The sequence below is a fragment of the Corvus brachyrhynchos genome, unplaced genomic scaffold (assembly GCF_000691975.1).
Source record: "Corvus brachyrhynchos isolate BGI_N302 unplaced genomic scaffold, ASM69197v1 scaffold49, whole genome shotgun sequence".
NCBI lineage: Eukaryota > Metazoa > Chordata > Aves > Passeriformes > Corvidae > Corvus > Corvus brachyrhynchos.
The window spans coordinates 234,531-254,173 of NW_008240029.1; the positions used below are offsets into that span (position 1 = coordinate 234,531).

The 19,643-nt window shown below is 37.7% G+C and overlaps 1 protein-coding gene across 5 annotated transcripts in view; it reads left to right on the plus strand.

The window, feature by feature from the left end:
- Window positions 1–19,643, plus strand: part of ICE1 (interactor of little elongation complex ELL subunit 1) — a 42,231-nt gene that overhangs the window by 12,745 nt on the left and 9,843 nt on the right. For 3 of the 5 annotated variants that reach the window (XM_017743635.1, XM_017743636.1, XM_017743633.1), the window contains exons 7-14: window positions 597–679; window positions 939–978; window positions 1,067–1,123; window positions 2,770–2,859; window positions 2,944–2,997; window positions 10,742–11,094; window positions 12,248–16,717; window positions 18,475–18,643. In XM_017743635.1, coding sequence (XP_017599124.1) covers window positions 597–679; window positions 939–978; window positions 1,067–1,123; window positions 2,770–2,859; window positions 2,944–2,997; window positions 10,742–11,094; window positions 12,248–16,717; window positions 18,475–18,643 — 5,316 coding nt within the window. Of the gene's footprint in view, window positions 1–590; window positions 680–938; window positions 979–1,066; window positions 1,124–2,769; window positions 2,860–2,943; window positions 2,998–10,741; window positions 11,095–12,247; window positions 16,718–18,474; window positions 18,644–19,643 lie in introns of all 5 variants that reach the window. The other 2 variants (XM_017743634.1, XM_008640890.2) reach the window with 2 other exon arrangements.

The window sequence follows — 19,643 nt, forward strand, 5'->3', positions numbered from 1 at the left end:
GTCATCCAGCTGAACTCTCAGGAGTTCTCTCTAACTCTGTCATCTGAGAATTTTCCTACAAACCTCACTTTCAGTTCTCACCTACCCTGTACCCTATATTTCCACCCATCTGTACTCTTTCGAGGTGTCTGTTAGACATTAAGAGATAAGGTCCTCTTCTCTATTAGTCTTGAGTGCTATCTGTATCTTTCTAATGCAGCTGGCTGTGGTGTTTTCATCTTTGAACCAGAGCTCTTTTGAATAAGAGAATAAAAAGTCCCTTGCATCTCAATTTTATGTCCTTTTTTCACTTGGTGTATATTGTTCTACAGTACAATATTATTACAATATGACCCACTCTTCATTCTTGCATATAATTGAGAAAAATAATAAATGTATTGCAGTGGTTCAAAACAGTAATTATGCGGTAGAAGGCAACATACATGTATGCATTAGTTGTTTCTGAATGAACCAAAATATAGCTTCAATAAATTTGTATTTCACACTATCTGTTTTTTTCTGGTGATTTGATTTGCAAACTAGTGACCAGCACCACTTAAATGAGTAGCCTCTTATAGTGTAGCTTCTGAATTGAATTTTGGTTCTCTTTTTTGAAGAGGCTGCAACAAAGCATACACAGGACTTCAGACAACTGAAAACTGAAAAGAAAAGGCTTGAAAAGGAGCTAAAAAAAGCACAAGTAAGGCTTTCCTTGTCTTTGGGTGAAGCTTCTTTAAGTATTTTTGGGGGAAAGAAAGGAAGCTATTAGTGTAAGAGATGCTGAAACAGTACATTTTTGGGGGGATATTGAGTAACTAAACATAGCAATTCACCATAAGAGAAAAATTTTCCAACTGAAGAATGACCTTTGAAATGTTGATCCAGATTTCATGCTCTTTAGAGTTGATGCTCTAAAAATATGTATGGCATAAAAATTCTGTACTTCTTAATTTTATCAGGGAAAACTTGATGGTGTAATTAAAGAGAAGTGCAGAAAAGGTAAGTGTTTACCTTTGAATGCCTTCAGATTTGTATGTGATATTGTTCTATTTGAACATTTTCTTTACACCTCTCCTCTTTTTAATAGTTAAGCATGCAGAAACTCAGAGTTCAAGTGAAGACCTTGCAACAGATATAGACAAAGGTAAGACTTTTTGCAAGTCCATTCTCTGTGTGGAACCACTTGTTATGAATTTATTGCAGCTCTTCTGGAGTTGCATTTTTGGAAACAAAGGATACTGCCAAAGTGCTATAAGAGCAGATGTGGTTGATACAAGTAGGTTACACTGATGAAGGACCAATGTAATAGATTACTATTTTCAGTTTTGCAGTAAGGAAAATACTTGATTCATAAAAATGACTAGTGTACCCTGTGCATGTGTGAAGTCAGCTGATGTGCAATTATAAAACAGAATGCAAACACTGAAAAAATTACAATCTCTCTGAAGCTCACTGAAATCATAAAGGACCACATAGGAGCGTAATCTGCTACAATTTCTATATGAGACTTGGTAAATCAAGTGGAAATACAAGAGGTATAGCTGTATCTTATCCTATTGACTTTTTTCCCCCCTAGTGATCTAAAATACATGCTACAGATTATCTGAATCTAATTGTAATGGAGCAAACTCCTTCAAAACTTCCTCTGAAGTACCGAGGCCAAACTTTAATTAAATTTTTTTTTTGTAGTCTTTTAAAAGGCTGGTACTGCTTTTGAACTGTTTAGATATTCTGAAGGCAGTTTTGAGGCAAAAGAACTTCACTGTTCTATTTCTTGCTTTGCAATATGTTTGTTGCAGAAATTAAATTTTCTGGAAAAGCCAGGCTATGTCAGTTTCTGTGTGTCTTGGCATATTTTTTACTTTTGGGTTGTACTGAATTGGTACCCAATTTTATCCTTTGATTTTTAATTAATGGCAAAATAGGAAAATTAATATCTGAGCATTAATTTGAGCTTCAAATAGCAGCAAGGAATTATTAGTAATGAGTAAATATTAGTGTTGTTACTAGCTGTTTAGCAAAGTTTGGCAGGTTTTCCTCTTATATGCTGAAGATTTTTTAATATGCTTCTTCATAAAATAATAGCAGTTTGCTATGGCCTTTGACTTATGGAATTTGCATAAAAACAGTTCAGTTCCTGATCTTGGATTGTTGGATCTGATAGTTTTGGCATAAGTAGATGAGGTGCTTGTGTATTTTACTGAGGTTCTTCCCTCTCCACCTGCCCTTCTGTCTCTGAAACTAGGTTGTTTGACATCACCTAGCAAAGGTGCTGTTAGGACCGTAGACAGAGTCTCCCAGTGTTGTGGCCTGATAATTAATTCGGATACATGGTGGTATTACATGATAAGACTAAGATGAATTATTACTGAGTGAGCATAAATGTGATACACATCTTCCTAGAAGATTTTCTCCCAAGTTCATGTAAATTGATTAGTTTTACAAAGCTGTTTAATTTCACTAATGCTACATTTGAATCTGCTTTTACATTTTACTCTGGGGGCCGCTACAACTTTTTGCAGTACTCCCTATAAAAAGGAAAAGCTAAAGCATTCTCCAGCTATTGCTTTAGACTGCTGTGTGGATATGGCCAGTACAGGATCCATTCCCTAACTGGCATCTAGCATTTTTCTTTCACTGAAGCTTGTGCCTTGTCTTAATTTTTGTTGTGAGCATTTTGTATTTTGTTGTAGGTATGTCTGTGTTCTGAGTAAAATGAACATAAATTCTTATTCAATTTTATCAATTTATTTTAAATAAATAAATTTTTTTATTTATTTATTTCAACAGGAAGAGTGAAGCTCTTGTTAGAAGAACTCTGGATGTGCATTGACAGGGCAACAGGAAAAAGAGAAAATGAGAAAAATGATCCTGTCTTAGGTACAATGGCATGCAAAGTCTTGAAATTTTCTTGATGCTCTCTCTTTTTCTGACCAAAAGGCAATATTGGTACTTTTCTTTCAGCTTCTATTTGGGATAAGGAATGGTCTGACAAAAGAACACGAACTGCTACAGATGGTAGGTTCCAGTTGGGTACTGACTGCATAACACTTTTGAAAGATTTAAATACTTTCCTTGGTGATTGTCTGGTCAAGTACACATGTGATTAGAATATCTGAAAATAATTTAAATATTAATTTGAACGGGTAAGTAAACTTGAAATTTGTAATTTGCTGTTGCAATCGAGAAACCAAATTCTTTTACTGTTCATAAGTCGTCAAAACTCATCTCATGTTTAAACTGTAATTACTATATCATTATGAACTCTGTAGTATATAATGTGAATGATGGGGCATTTGGGCTCTTTTTAGTCTGAAACAAATATGTGGTAACATAGTTGAATTATAAAGTTTAAGAAGCTGTTACCTCCATTTTCTTCATTGTAATGTGATATTCAGATAATAATAAAAAATAATCTGAGTAGTTATCCACATGCATATTCACAGCAAACTTGAACTGCTTTAACTTTACATAGCAGATATCATTTTCTTTCTGCACTTGAGAGTAATAGGTGCCTTGAAACTGCATTAATTTCTGTGTTGCGTCTCTGAAATGTTTTTATTAAGCTTTTTTGTTTTTTTCAGTTCCTCTATTACTTTGATTTTTCTGTAACTAAATGTGTAGAGATATTGCCTAGGATAGGTTCCAGCTGCATAAAGAGCTTTGAAGATAAACTTTTCAAAGACCCTGTTAAGTCTGAAAATTTGCTACTACTGTAGAGCCCAGTGAATCTGGCTTCAGATGTGTTCCAGTGAAATCCACTTAAGGGGGGCCAAAATATAAGGACCAGCTCATAAACCTGTTGATCAACCTTACTTCCATGAGTTTAGTGCAGCAGATACGTAACTTCAGCTCCAAAACTGAGCTAGACACTTGCGCCCTGCAATTCTGAATTTAATGTCTTGATCAAGGGTCAAATGACAAGAACAAGCACAAGAAACTGAAGAGTTTGAAATATATGTGATTTTAGGGCTATCAGGTTCCAGAGTAATCTCTTTGCCATCCACCAAAAGAGGAACTTTAGATTCCAGTAGTTCTGTCCCATCTTTCCTATTCATATCTTGCAAGGAAGCTACAGTTCTTTCATAAAAGGAAGCAATTATCTGTAGCAGTCTCTTCTAGCCAGTCCTTCTTTCTGCCCACTTCACTGTGGAGAAAATTCTAAGCTTAGAACATGCTTTTGTTGAAATGGTTAGATATCATAGAAATACATCTTCCGTTCTGTTACTCGTTTGGCTTTTTCCATCTTCAAGCCTAGAACAGCCGTCCTGTTGTTCACCCTCTTTATGAAAGTGGCCATTACCTTGAATTCATGATAACAAAGTGCTTGTGTTTACAGGTGCAATCTTCTAGGAGAAAAGGGATCTTAGTGAGTTTGTCCTAACTTCTTGTTCCATATTATAATAGTTTCAACTTAGAGAGCAGATCAGTTTGATGGCAATATCTTTTCCAGAGAATTTCAGTTCATCTGCTGCCTGGATCTAGCCTTTCAGAAATGTACTTCTTTTGATAGATTTCTTCATACATTCAAATGTGCTGTAAAATACCCAAAGCTTTGCATTATGATCAGTGTCTTCTCTGTTCCGCTAAGGTTGATGCCACTTTGAATGATTTTCTTGAAGAATGTGTTCATACATGAAAACTGGAAGACTCGTGAGGCTTTCCAAATGTGCTGTTGTGAAAGCGTCATAGGATAATGGGGGTTTGCCAAACTTAATTTAAAAGCATTTGGTAGTATTGTTACAAAACTACCAGTAATAAAGTTGACAACACCTGTGTCTGACCATCAGACCAGTAACCTTAGGCCATAATCTAAGGCTAATAAGCCATTGATGGTTTTTTAGTCTTTGGAAAACCCTCTCATAGTTTGGCCATAAAATCACCTACATTGTGAATAAGCATTTAAAGAAACATTTGAAGAATGTTGCAGCTGGTTGCTGAATATTTTGGTTATTTGGGTTCTCTAACATGTTCTGTTCATATGTTATGGTGAGATGAACTGAAGGAACATGCTAAGACCATGTCTGTGAGGAGCCAACCCTCTTCAAGAAGTAGTCTGTAACTGGGTTCTGAGCTAAATTTGGCTTACTACTGAGCTATACCCTTTTTATCTGCTCATCTTTTTTGTTTGGGGATGCGGGATAGGGGAGAAGCTGCATGTGGATCTTAAAAACAGAGATGGAAAGGAGCACACTGGAGTTGTCTGCTTTAATATCAGATAAAAGGAGATAAACACAGTGGTATTATATGTAAAACACAAAGATGAGACTGCATCCCCAGGGATATATGTGTTTTATGGTCTTGAGATTTAAGTCCATAGAACATGAATGCTTTGAGAAGCAGACCTCTCTTCTGTCTTTAAAACCGTATGAAAATCTCTCAAGATAACACCTTGAGATATAATGTAGAATTGCATATTTAGTTTTGGGTATGCAGTGTTCACCATAGTTCTTTGTTTCAGGTCATGGAATATGTGGATTTGCTGTCTCAGAAAACAGAATTTGTCTGTAGCTTCAAAGAATAGCTAGTGTATGAAGCATCCTGAAATTCACATAATTGGAAACAGGTTGAAAAATTCTGCCTTGTCAGGGCATTAAAAAATTTCTGTGGAGGATTTTTTTCATTGGAGAAACACCATTTGTTTTTGAGAAATGTGCAGTTGCTACTGCCAGGCATCTACAATCACTGTGCTGATTATGATGAGGGTTTGCTGTGAATCAGATGAGGTTCTATGGCTAGATTAATTATTTTTATAAAATACCACATCTTAATCTAGTCCTTCTTGAGAGGAAAAAACCACAAGACTTGTTTCAAAAACTTGCTTTGTTGCTTGGAGTGCGGAGAGGACAACTTGCAATGGTGAATTGCCTTGCAATGTGGACAATCAAGAGTAAAGTTTTGGGTTTTAAAATTCAATTTGTTTAGTACCAAGGCAACCCACGTTAGCATTGGATCACTTATTTCATCTCTGCTTCTTTCTCCACTCTGCATCAAGAAGGTATTTCAAGTTGTACATGATAGATTTTGGTGCTGTTTTCAGATCAGAGTAATCTTAATCTTCTCTCAGAAGTGAGAGAAGGCAGCAGTTTAAGGGTTTGAAGCTACATGAACTAGATTTCAGGTTGTAGATTTCAGGAGAAAACTTAATCATTTCACTGACTCACATGATGAACAAGAGTGCAATTCCCTGGATAAAGTAAAATTTGTCTGCGAAATACGATCTTTGAGAAGATCCTTACAATGAGATGGACTCAGTATTAGTAGGGCTTTTCCTGGACCTGAGGTTGAGGTCAAGGTGTCAAAGAGTTGACACTTGCAGTAAAGAAACTTACTTATGCTGAATCTTTAAAAATTGCTATGACAACTCTTCCTACAGATAAATGGGTAACTATGAGAAAAGTATCTCATTCCTAAAGCAATGCAATTATCAGGGACTGGGTTGGAAAGGGTTGAGTAGGGAAGTTTGGAGAATCTTAGTTATTCAGAAATTATATCTTTGATCCATTTTTCAGAGGAAACTTTTAAACAGATGATGTGTATCAATATTCTTGGATGTGATGTAGGTGCATGTCTGATTTTGAGAGTATAGATAGGATGTAAAGTTCCTAATAACATAGTACTATTGTGTAGTTCACTGTGAAAAGTAAACTTCCTAATAGTCTAATTGGAGTTCTTATGGGGCAAAATATGTAATTGTGTTGCTGCCCACTTCAGTGCAGGGAAAATTCTGAGCTTTGAAATGATTGGCACAAAACAGAATGAAAAAAATCTTAAGAGAGAACCAGCTTCTGAATTTTCCTTATTTTCTTTGTTTCTCCTTGTCAAATATCTCCTTTTCCCTTAGATCATTTAATGGAACTCAAATTGTAAAAAGAATGTAGGTTTTTCCTGAGAAAATTTAGAACATCCTGGAAGCTCTATGTGACTGTGGCTTGTAAATGGTTTTATAAAACAATGTATTATCTTAATACTTACAAGATGTAAAGGAGATGGGAGAGCATACTTCTCTTTGGTGAAAATTATGTGCTAGGGCCCTTCAGGCTGATCAGTTTCTCCCTCCTCCTGGTGTCCAGTGCAGCAATTGAGATTTTTACATGGAGTTGCTACATGAAGTGACTGAGATGGTGTCAGGGTTTGATGCTGGCTAAGCACCAGACACCCACAAAAAAACCATCTACTTATTTTCCTCTGCTATAGCTGAGCAGAAAAGGGGGAATTGAAAACTTCATTTTCATGAGTTGAGATAAGGATTATTAAGAAAAAAAAAAACACCTTAAGGCAAAACAGGTTCAAAACTTAAACAGTATAAGGAAGATTTATTATTAACAGAATTAAAATTAAAAAGGGTAATGAGAACCAAAGCAAACCTTCAGAACACTTTTTTTTTCAGTCCCTCCCTCTTTCCACTGACCATGCAAGGAAACAAAACACGGAGTTTTGGTCAGTATTTCACCTCTTAAAAGTCTTTCTTCAGTATGCTTAAGGAAAAGTGTTTCTTCTGCCATGCTGTGGGATCCTTCCTATGGGAGATAGTTCTTTGCAAACTTTTCTAGCGTGGTTTTAACTTCCACAAGCAGCAGTCCTGCCTGAACCTGCTGCAATGGGAGTCCCTTCCACAGGCCAGGCAGTCTTCCCACAGCTGCCTAGCATGGGTCATTTTAGTTCATGGGGTTTAATCTTTTAAGGATGAGCTATTCTAGTTTGGAAGCGAAGGCTCTCTTCCTCTATCTCTGAAAGCAAGGGTCATCTCTCTCTGTTAGAGTTCTTCACTAGATTACAGCTTTTTTAGTATCCACATGCTCCAGTGTGAGTACTCTTCTTCACAGGCTGCACGTGGATCTCCATACCCCTCACGCACCTCATGAATTATAGGGAAACAAGTTGTTGTATTATAGTCCTCACCATGGCTTGCAGGAGAATCTCAGCTCCAGCGCTCGGAGCACCTCTTCCCTCTCCTTTTTTTTCACTGACTTCGGTGCTGCCATGTTGGTTTTCCTCGTGTGTCCTCACTTTTCCTCTGACTTGAAAGAAAGTTGGTGTCTTTAAATTGCAGTTGAGAGGCTGATCTTGTCCGGGCTCCACATTGGGGAATTGCTCACCATCTCTTGCTGCTGGCCACGTGGTCTCTACTGGCACCACACAGCAGGCCCTGGCCATAAGGTCCTTGCCAGCACCACATGGGGGGACTCTGGCCTCAGGAAGGCCCCAGCTGCACGGGCCCCGGCAGCCACCTCACCACCCCTCAGGAGAAGAAAGAGAGAGTTTCCTGTGGTTTTTCCTTTCTTGAATATGTCATCACAGAGGCATTACCAAGTTGTCTGATTGGGCTAATAACCTGCCCATTGTCAGAGCCTTCAGCAATTGGCTCTGTGCCAGACATAGAAGTTTCGAGCAGCTTTTCTCCCGCCCCCATGAAAATCCAGGCTGTGTTAAATGAATACAGATGGATCTTTGAAATAGGGTTATTGATCAATTTTTCTAATTTAGTGCTTTGGTGGAGCTGATGTATTAGAATGTGCTTAAAAGTTTTTGATTGCTGAGGAGGTTATTTTGACCTATCAAGTTAAAGTAATATTTTTGAATATGATACTACCATTGATGTTGCTTCAGGAATGTCTGTGCAAGTTCTAGTAGTGGATTAACACAACAGTAATGAAGCACACAAGTTATTTTTTTCCAACAGAATGCAAATTGTGCCAATTAAATTAATACATACCTTGCTGAAAACCATTTTGTGCATGTGCTGTTCTTTCTACTATGGGATGGTATTGTGACCTGCCTCTGAGCCAGGGCAACCAGATTTGTTGCTAAAGGATCCCTTGTGGTGCATTAAAGTAGAAAAACGCTAAGTAGATATAACAACAAGTTTTATTAGAACTGCTTTGAGACCATAAATGGAAAACACTGTAATGGATTGGAAAGGGGTGTATAGCTGTTCTGAAGTGCATAATCACCCTAAGAGAGGAAAACTGGAAAGAAAAAACAGAGAGGAGAAAAGGCAAAGATAACCACCACCTGTGGCTCCAGTGCCAAGTGAGTGATTGTGGTCTGTGGTTGCGATACACAGTGGGAGTCCATCAGAGGTGGAAGCCCGCATAAGCATCAAAAACTGGGGTTTTTATAACCCTCATTCTTCCAGTTAACACCCCAATACCTCCTCCAGGAGGAGTTCTGGATGTGTACAGTCTTCTTTCTAGAAGAAGTCTGGCAGTGTCAAGCAGGGGTGTGAGAGTGTGTGTTCAGGTGGCTGGAAGAAGTTTCTGAACAAAGGTTCTGAGTAAAGTTTCAGAGTTTTGCAGTGGCTTGTGATGCATGAGAGAAACAAGCATAAAAAAATCCCTACCATACCTCTGCAGTTAAATTGCTTTACAGCAGTTGCTCCTTTAAATCTAAACTAGCTTGTTTAAGGCAAAATTTGGTCACAAGATCCAAGTGGTTCACTGCAGATGGTACCCATGCACAGAATAGGCTTGATCTCTTGCTTGAATACTGTTGATTTTGTGTCCAGTAGTGTTTGTGAATGCTGTAAACAAGATCATATAAGAATTGTAAATACTACAGAGTAGTTTTTAGTTCCATGTGACACACTGGAGTTTTAGGATTGTTGATTTCTATTGTCTTATTTGAGGTAATATTTTCATTTTATAAAATCATAGAATTTAAATTTCAGGAAACTGGGCCATCTTTTCCCTTTTTGAAGTATTTAGCACAATTATAATAAATTTAAATTATTTGTCTTTAGACTTTCCTGAATGAATGTGTTTTGATTGCATAAGAAGTGAGTTACTGTATAATCACAGAATCACAGAATAACAAGGTTGGAAGAGACCTCCAAGATCTTCGAGTCCAACCCATGTCCTAACACCTGAACTAGACTATGGCACCAAGTGCCATGTCCAGTCATTTTTTAAACACATCCAGAGATGGTGACTCTATAATAGTATAAACTATTTGAAAAGTATCAAAAGATTTGAAAAGTAACAAAACACAAGTACAATGCAAAGAATCACACAGAGCATTTGGACACGCTTTCTTGTTGTTAGAATAACTGTGTAAAACTGTATAGTTGACATCTTGGAAGGGTTGTCAAATGCTCAGTATCTTTCTCTTAGTGGTTCAGACTCCTTTGTGCATAGGTACATTGTGGGACTTTTTTTATTAAGGGTTCAGCTCTGACTAAATAATACCATTAAAGACAAAATCCTGTGTGATTAGACTCAATATTTAAGTTTAAAGAACAAACAATTTAAAAGCATATGCATATTAAATCATGAACTAGAAATGTAGCTAAGAGCTCCCTTGCTGTGTTTATGGCAGGGTATAATTGTAACTTGCCTGGAAGTACAGCTGCTGGCTGAAACCTGCAAGTTGCTTTAAGCTGAGAATTACAGCCTAAGTTGGGAATGTCTGTGGATGGTTGTCCTGCTTTTCATGACTATGAGTTACTGGGCAAAGACTGAAATAAACCATACGGACCTTCAATCTTACCAGGAATGGCCCTTCCTGATAGGAAAAACTGGGAATGTTTTAATGATCTGAGTCAGAAAGTGTTTGGGGAGAAGCTCTTTGCACACACATATGAAAAAATAATTGTAAATAACAACATCACATTTCTATAAGGAAAGCATTTCTGAAAGTGACTACGATCTTCTATGGAAACATCACTTGAAAATATGGTATTACATTTTTATTACTATGATATATTATCTCTGTAAACAAAAATGGGAGAGGAAAAATTCTTAACAATATTTTTCTGTCTTAGATACTGTACAAATCCACCAAAAGATCAGGAAGTGTGATGGTAAAACGCTACCTTGGTGTTCTTCAGTGGAAAGTGCTGTAAAGCAAAATTCTGTAACAGCAATGGTAATTCAAACAAGTACTGAGCCTTTTGGAAATGACTGTGCTGAGACCAGGACTCCTGAAGAATGTCTGCACGGTGGTGAGGATAAAACTGTAGATGTGATGATACAGACAGGAAGGGAGCACAGCACTTCAGGCTTCTCCGATCAGGAGCAGAGGGACCCAGGTGAAAATGTGATCGATATATTGAATTGGGCCAGGCCTCTTCCTGCTCTACTTTCTCCAGTACAGCTTTCACCACTGACTACACGGGTGAGTTTCAGGATGCATCTGACTTGGTACTTAACTTGGTCTTAAAATTACTGAAGAAATAATGATTTTATATTACTGGGCTTTTTTTCCCTTTAGTATCAGTATTAGTTATTTATGCAGTTAAAGGGTCTCTGTGTGTTTAGATCCATATGGATACTTTTCTTACCTTGTAGCATACTGCCTGTGGAAGGGAGCAAAACCATAATTTTCAGAAGTACATGTGTCATGGTTTAACCCCAGTCAACAACTAAGTACCACACAGCCGCTTGCTCACTTCCCCACCAGCATGATCCTGGGGAGAATTGGAAGAGTGAAAGTGAGAAAATATGTTGGTTGAGATAAAGACAGTTTAATAGGAAAAGCTGTGCACGCAAGCAAAGCAGAAGAAGGAATTCATTCACTCTTTCACATGAGCAGGCAGGTCAACAGGGCTCTGTCATGCATAATGGTGACTTGGGAAGATAAATGTCATCACTCCAAATGTCTCACCTTTCCTTCTTTCCCTCTCTTTATATGGTCAACATGATGTCTTAACAGTATGGGATATCTCTTTGGTCAGTTGGGGTCAGCTGTCCCAGCTGTGTCTCCTCCCAGCTTCCCATGCACCCCCAGTGCCCTCACCAGTGTGGCAGGAAGAGAAGCAGAAAAGCCCTTGACGCTGTGCAAGCATTACTCAGCAATAATGAAAATGTCTCTATAGTATTAACACCATTTTCAGCACAAATCCAAAACATTCCCCCACAGTAGCTACTGTGAAGAAAATTAACTATCCTGGCCAAAACCAGTACACAGTCACCTATGTCTCAACTTGCTGTCATAATTTCCCTATGGTGCAGACTTGAAGTCCCAATTTGTGTTCAATATAAGCATGGCTTTCATAGCAAAATTCCAGAGATTGAAAGTTAAGTGCTACTCAAATGATCTTTTCCAGTAAGCTTAGAATGCACAGTGGTAGATAAAGAAGTCTCTTTTTTTTTACAGAGGTACTTTCATTTGCTATGAAGAAAAATGATGGAGTAGGTTGTAATTTTGTTGACCAGCCTTAGTCTCTCAAAACCACTGCATGTCAGGGCCTTAAGTGTACTTGTTTAGAAAAGTAGGTCTTAAAACTGATACCAGGGTTTAGATTATTAACTTTGTTTTTTGATTGAAGGGTATGTTGTTTGGAGAAGTCACAGGTTCCAGTGATGAAGAAGATGATTGCAGTACTTCTGCAGTGAAGGATATTTTACAAGAAGACCAAGTTCAGCCTCCGAGTTGTAATGTAATCAGCCCAGGTGATGAGTGTAACAGACAGAGCAAATCATGTGAGCATGGTTTTGATGCAGAAATCTCACTTAATCTGAATTGGAATGAAAAGAATATTTGTATCAGTCCAAAGATGTCAAGCAAGGAGGAGAAAGATGCTGAAAGAAAGCAAGCTGAAGGTGCTACTTTAATTACAAACATGGAAACTAACAAAGATTGTTTGGAGGAGAATTCTGAGGATATGGAAACTGAGAACAGAGAACTATCTGGAGCAACAGCACACGAATTGGAAGACGTGGAAGAACAGAAAGGAGATAGTGAGGATGTGCACAGTGAAGAGGGAGATTCTTCAGCAGATTTTATGTTACAAAGTTTCAAGCCTCAGAATCAGATAGAAAAATGTAGTGTGGTAGAGCAAACAGAGGAGAATGTAACCTTAATTAGAGCTGTTGATAATGAGAGTACACATGAAAAATGTGGTGAATTCGTGAAAGCAGAGAAAGAGAGATTATTAGCACAGAGAGAAACTCCCAGAGAACCATCTGTTCCACAAAGTATTACTCATTTGCTATCTGAGCAATGCATTCTGCTTCAAAACGAAGATTCTGAGGAAAAATCTGATGTGTTGATAGAAAATGAAGTGGTTGAAAATAAATCAAAAAATGTAACCGAAGTAACTAATATGGCTGGAGCTATTGAGATCTCTGCACACTCTCAGTGCTCTGAAATAAAATATGACAGTGAAGAGATTCTGGAGAAACAACATATGCAAACAAAAAACGAAGTGAACAGAGAATGTGAACCAGAGACTGTTGAAGTCTCTAGGCATTACTTACCTGTATCTGCTACTGAAGGAATCAGAAATTTATTGTCAGTCTTTCCAAAAGATGAACAGCTCAAAATTGAAGACATTAATATAACCAAAGCTCCAGCTATTGAACTAGCTATGAAATTTAACAGAGAAAGTGTTCTAGAAGTAGCTGAATTGTCAGAGCAACTCCATAGTGCAGAAAATGTAAAATTAGTAGATATAAATGAGGGGGTATATTTAGAAAGCAAATCACACCAGGAGGAAAATGATACCAATTTATCTCAAAGGAAGTCAGACTTGGAAAATATACTTGCACTACCAAAGACAGCATGCATTATTGATGAAGAAAGCAGTGTAGCTAAGTGTGAATCCTCTATGTTAGATTTTACAGAAGTGAAAGGTGAAATAAAGCAATCTGAAAACTTACGTAATACGTTAGAATGTGGGCAGTCCAAATCTCGAAACTTTAGAGTGTTTGAATCTCAAGAGACTGAAATCAAAGTTAATCCAGAAGATTTTGGAGGGGAAAGCAGTGAGTTATTAGCAAGAGGGGATGCTATTGAATCTATCTTAGTAGAAAGTAATCCTACTTCTCAGGAGCAGTTTGCAAAATCTCTGACTCGGCTCTTGATAACTGAAAATGTTAGATGTGATGAAATAGAAGGGAAATTAAATAAACAAAGCAAGGAATTGATGACTGAAACTTGTTCCAGTTCATTGAAGTGGGAAAAGAATGTTGTGAAGAAAAATAATATTTCAGAGATCATCTGCCAGCCTACTTCAGAAATGGATTATAGAAGTGGCTTGGCTTTTTCTACTCAAAAGGACTTGGAGGAATGCTGCATAAATAATGAGGAAACCAATTCTCCTCTGCGAGTGGGAATTGGCGTGGAATCCACAAGACCTCCTGATCTAAATTTCAGTCTCCAGAAAGTTGTTGGTTTCCTCGAAACTAATTTCACAGGAAAGGCTGTTTTTTCTTGTACTTGGGAAAAGAAGGAACATACAAATTCTATTACAAGTAGTACATTTGACTGTTCTTCAGAAAACTTAGAAGAGGGTGCTGCGATTCTGTCTGCTGAAAAAGTCAATGTGGGCAAAGAGCTGGGCTGCCCTGAGAAAGAATATGTACACAAAAATGAAGCAAAAATTTCAGATAAGGAGCAACCAGTAGATAAAGAACCTCAGGCATCTGTTAAATCACAGCTCATGTATGCAAACTCTTATAAGAAAAACGCTTTTCTCCTCCAAAAGTTTGATTGTCAAGAATCAGGATGTAGGAATTCTATGTGTAAGATTAGAACAGATCCTTCTAGAACTGGTTCACTGACAGGTGGGGGAGAGAGTAAAGAACTGAATAGTTTTGAGGGTTCTGGGGAAAATGCCATAATAAGGTGTAAAAGTGATTTTGATATGCCAGAGCAGAGCAATGACTCTGAAGAGAAAGACTGTTGTATACAAAAAGTTAGGTATGTGAAGTGTTCACAATGTGTTCCCATGCTCAGAAACAAACTGAGAGCTTCCAGGAGAATTGCAGTGGATGCTCTGGAAACTGGTGCAATGGTTGATGCTGATTACCAAGTATGTGAGCTTCATTCAATGATGCATCCAGGAAATACTTTCACAGTTAGCCACCTAAAAGCAGGCACTGTGGTGGATATGGATACACATTGCAAACCAAACAGCTCTGGAGATACTTCAAATGAGTGGTCAGGTGTGACTGGGGAAGGTTATCCTGAAGATTCAGCCTCTTGGAAAAGGGAGTGTATATTAATAACCTCTGAAAATACTGAGAGTGCTAATGAACTCATGGTGGAGTCTAACATAGCTGGATGCATCAGTCATGGTGAGGAAAGTCTGTTAAAACCTGGAACATCAAAAGAAAGCCCTGTGATGCCAAATGCTTCAAAAAGTAGGTTACCACTATGCAAGATCTTAAGCAGATTCTCAGAAAATTGCAGGCTGACTGTAAAAACCAGTAAATTAAATACAAGAATGATAGCACTTGGCAATTTCTTAAAAGAAAATGATTCTGCAAAAATTCAGTCAAATGGCGAGCAAAGTCTATTACACAGTGTTGATATGGGGGTCTCAGTGTTTGAAGAGTATCATAATAATCAAACTTACACTGCTTGCAACATAGGAGAAAGCAGCACTGATGTTGTAATAGATAATGGTAGAAAAAATATTTTACTCAAGTATCTTCCAAATCCAGCCCTCTCTGATGTACAGTGCAGTTGTCAAACAGTTGGGCAGCTCTCTGAACCACAAAAGACAGTATTTGAGAACTTACGTATGGTGGAATCAGAGTCTTGTGCTCTCAAAAGGAGCAGTAAATTGAAGTGCAAAGAGCAAGAACCATCTGAAATCTTGACTGTTTCTACCAAGACACCTGCCCAAGTAATGCATACCAAGCTACCAAAGAGACTGTTTCAAGGTAAAAGAAAAACAAAGCCTCTTACTCAGCCAGTTCTTGAAAATGCTGATACTTCTGTGCCAACAAAATGCTCATCTGTGATGATAAATAAAATCAGGGAAGAGATAGGTCCTCCTCTGCCCCCCTTGCTACTGCCTCTGATTGCTACTCCTCCAAAAACTGCCTGTACGGTGTCCCCAGTAATGTCTTCTATAGGTCAATCCTCTTTGCTTTCTCCTCTTGATGACCTGATATCCCCACTATGCAAAACTCCTGTTCTTCCTCTCATGTCTCCATTAACAGATACTCCAGCAGTAAAATCTGCTCTTTTATTTTCTCCTCCCTCACCCTCAGAAATGGCAGTAGGTAGAAGGATTCGCTCCTCACCTTTGAAATTTTGTACTTCCATTCCAAAGCATGCACTTCCCGTTCCAGGAAGATTTCCTCTCTTTGCAGCAGTTAGTGCTGGCCCAGGTGCTCCTCAGGAGAACTCTGTGAAAATATTGGACACTATGTATCCAGAGCTATCTGCAAGGGCAAGGACACTAAACATTCTGAAAGGCAATATTCAGCTTAACCGATGTGCTTTTTCAGACAGCCAAAGTTTGCCAGGACCTGTGTCTCAAATAGGTGGATTTAAAGCAATTACATCTACATCAACTGCTTTTGTTAAAGCTGGGAGCAATTTGAAATCTGATAGTAGCAAAGATGAAGACAAAGATGTGCAAAATCAGCAACTGTTTTCAAGGTCATCAAATCATCTTGAAAAAAGGCCACTATTGCACGTATCTATGCCAAGAAGTGCCAAAAGACTGAAGTTGGACAGTGAACCATCAAGGATGGAGCCCAGTGATATTACTGCTGTCAGAAATACTAAAAATACCATCTCGGAAATGCAGGAGGCTTTCCGTGGTCAAAGCTATGAAATCAGTGATTCATCAAACAGTTCCAATTTAGAAGAATCACTACCAGTAAAGAAGAATCCTGATTGCCAGAAAGTTTCTTTGGCATTAAAGAAAGTTGCTGAATCCTGTTTTGACTTGTTACCAGTTATTAAAGGTCATCTGTATGTTGGCAATATCTCAAAGATTCCAGTAATGAGAGATGAAGAGAGAGAAGTTGTCTATGAATTTGGTATAAAAAACAAGGTAAGTAGCATAATTTTAAATTTTATGGTTTAATAATGACTTCGATGTGGATGGAAAGAGTATAAGTTTGTAGTATTTGAATTCTCAATTGTTCTGGCAATCTGCAGTGCAAAAGTGTAGTCTTGAAAGGTTATTAGAAATCTAAATATGTGTAACCTAAGAAAATACAGAACTGCACAAGAAATTACTGTTCAGTGGTGTCCAAGATGCAAAACTGCATTTATAAATACATATGCTTTTCTGACATATGCATAAACCGCTTTATTTTTGCAGCACTTTTTGAAGTGGATAGTATTAACATTTGTAGGAGTTCCTCCAAAATTACTCTAATTTTTTAAATTAAAAAAGAGAAACTTCACTGTATATACAATACAGGCATATAATTTTGTTCTATGTTTACCTTTATTATTCTACATCAGGTAATTAGATTTAATTTTTTTTGGAAAATTCTTCCCTTATTTTATTTCTCAGAACTTCCTTATCATCAGTGTTGAAAAATTTCACTTCAGTTACCATCTTTCTCATAGATAATTTGTAGTCTACAGCAGAGCAATTCACCGATACATGGCAGCATTTTGTCCTGTTACAGTCCTTGTAGGTAATTAAGTTCTCCTCAGAAGCTGCTACCAAGATCTCAGGTCGTCTTTGTTAGGAGTTGTCAAGTCTGGTAACTTCACAGAAGCAAGGCTTGTAGCTTTTATGTTTCCAGGTCCAGCCAGTAGCAAGGCCAAGTACATACTCCTAGTAGAGAGACATGCACACAATACAACCTACTCTTACTCCCTTGTCTGGCTAATCGGATTGAAATTCTGGTAGTGGAAAATACATACATGCATGTACAGACAATATGGATTCCTCCAGCAGCTGACATTAGGCACTCAGTATATCCAGTAGGTGACTAATATTCTTCCCACTTGTCTTATGCACTGATAAACTTCGAAACACATAAGTGTACACGCATTCCTCCAGCAGCTGGTCCAGATTTGTGTCTGGCCCCCAGACTCCTGGTCTTTCAGGTAGCTGGCTTAGACCTTCTGGTTCCTCCCAAAGCTAACACTCATCAGACTCCCTGTTGTCCACAGGTACCCAGTCTGAACTGTGTACTCTTCAGCACCTGGCTTCTAATTCTCTCATTATACTCTGACTTTTAGCTCTCTTTCTAAACATCCCCTAGTAAGTCATACACAATCTGCACAATACCAGTATTCTTTTTCCTTGCATCTCATATTGAGTCCCATGTTACTATAGTCAGCAACATCTCCCCATCTCCTGCAGTGTGTACAGGGATCTGGGGAAAGACTGCTGTTAACTTATCTAAATCTCACACCTGGAGATGGGCTGTTTGTCCTTCTGTGGCATCTTCGGAGTAGCTAAGTCAGGGTGCTTACATTTGCTCTGATTAGGTTATTTGGGTTACACTACCTGTCATTATTCCTCTCCTCATTCCTTCTACTTGTCATTATGCTCCTTGTTCTTTGAGGAAGATTGTTGTTAATCCATTACTAAACAATTTATATTCAAAGAATAGTAGCCCTATTCTTCATTTGTTTATGGCATATTTATTCTGGGAAGTTGCCTGCTCCTCCCTCTTTTTTCTTTCACTGATTGCCTCTGATTTACTTTCCTGCATTTTTATATGTATGCAAACAGTATTCTTGCAAATAAGCTAGTAGTTCTTTTTATTTGTCATACTACTACAATGTTGTCAAGTATTCTTAAGTATATAATGGTCTAACAATATATTTTGTGTCTGATAGCATTTAGCAGAGTCCTTGCTGCATGTTATTCTCAGTAAGCTGAAGGCTCAGAAGAATGCCACGAATTACAATTTCAGTCAGGCTCTGTGTAGAGTCTATGCAGGAATTTGCCGACAGTTGGGAGATTTGGAAAGAGCCCGCCTTTTCTGCTATAGCCTACTTAAAGAAGGTACAGTGTGGCTCAGTGGTCTTATATCTTAAATATGCTGTGTGTCTTTACTGTAGCGTGCCAGAATTATTATGTTTGTAAAAACAAACAGAAATCCTGTTAAAGGGTTGTTTTCCTTAGAACACTTTTCTGTAATGCAAAAGTATAGACTGTTATAGAAGAAATTCCCCTTCCCACAGTTCCTGTGCTGTAGTTTTGTGGTGACCTGGGCTCTTAGTAGTCTACTTATTTTTCCAAAGAAATATTTCATTTAGGATACTCTGTGATTTCATTTTTGCCCCACCATGTCCAAAATGATAATGTGATTTCTGGGAATTTTGTCTTTTTTGACTATTAGTATTTTCTTATTTTAATTGAGTAGGTACTGATTCATAAAGTATGTGTGATTTAAAACCAGGTATTTAAAAAAGTATCAGGAGCTGGACAATACCTTGGTCAAAACCAGGGTATTTTTATAATATGTCCTCCTTAAAGTCTTTTTACTTCCCGTTATCCAAATTCTCACTTGGTTGGGAGGTTTTTTCCGTTTTGGTTCCCTTCCTTTACCCCTCTCCCTTTTGGTCAAAGGTAACACATACATACTATTGCTAAATTAAGAATCCTCGTTTTGGAAGGACTTCACTAATTTTGAAAATAGTATACTGGTATCTGTGTTTCACATTAAAATAAAATAAAATTCGAGAGCACTGACAAGCAAAGTGCTACAGCTTGAGATTGTTTCACTTACTTAATATCTTTCATATAATATTCCTGTTGGGGTTTTTTTTTCAATCTTAAAAAGGTTTGTGATTTTTTTTTGTTCTTAATTACCATTTTTGAGGGTATTTTTTTGTTGAGTTCTTTTTGGAATTCCTGTTTTCCTCTCTGTTTTTCTATCCTTCAGTCCATTATAACTGTACTTCCACTTCTTTCATGTTAATAGTTTTAATACTGCACCATGTTAGAAACTATTACTTGTCAGATATCTTTTCTTAGTCTAAAATAACAATTAGACCTTTTG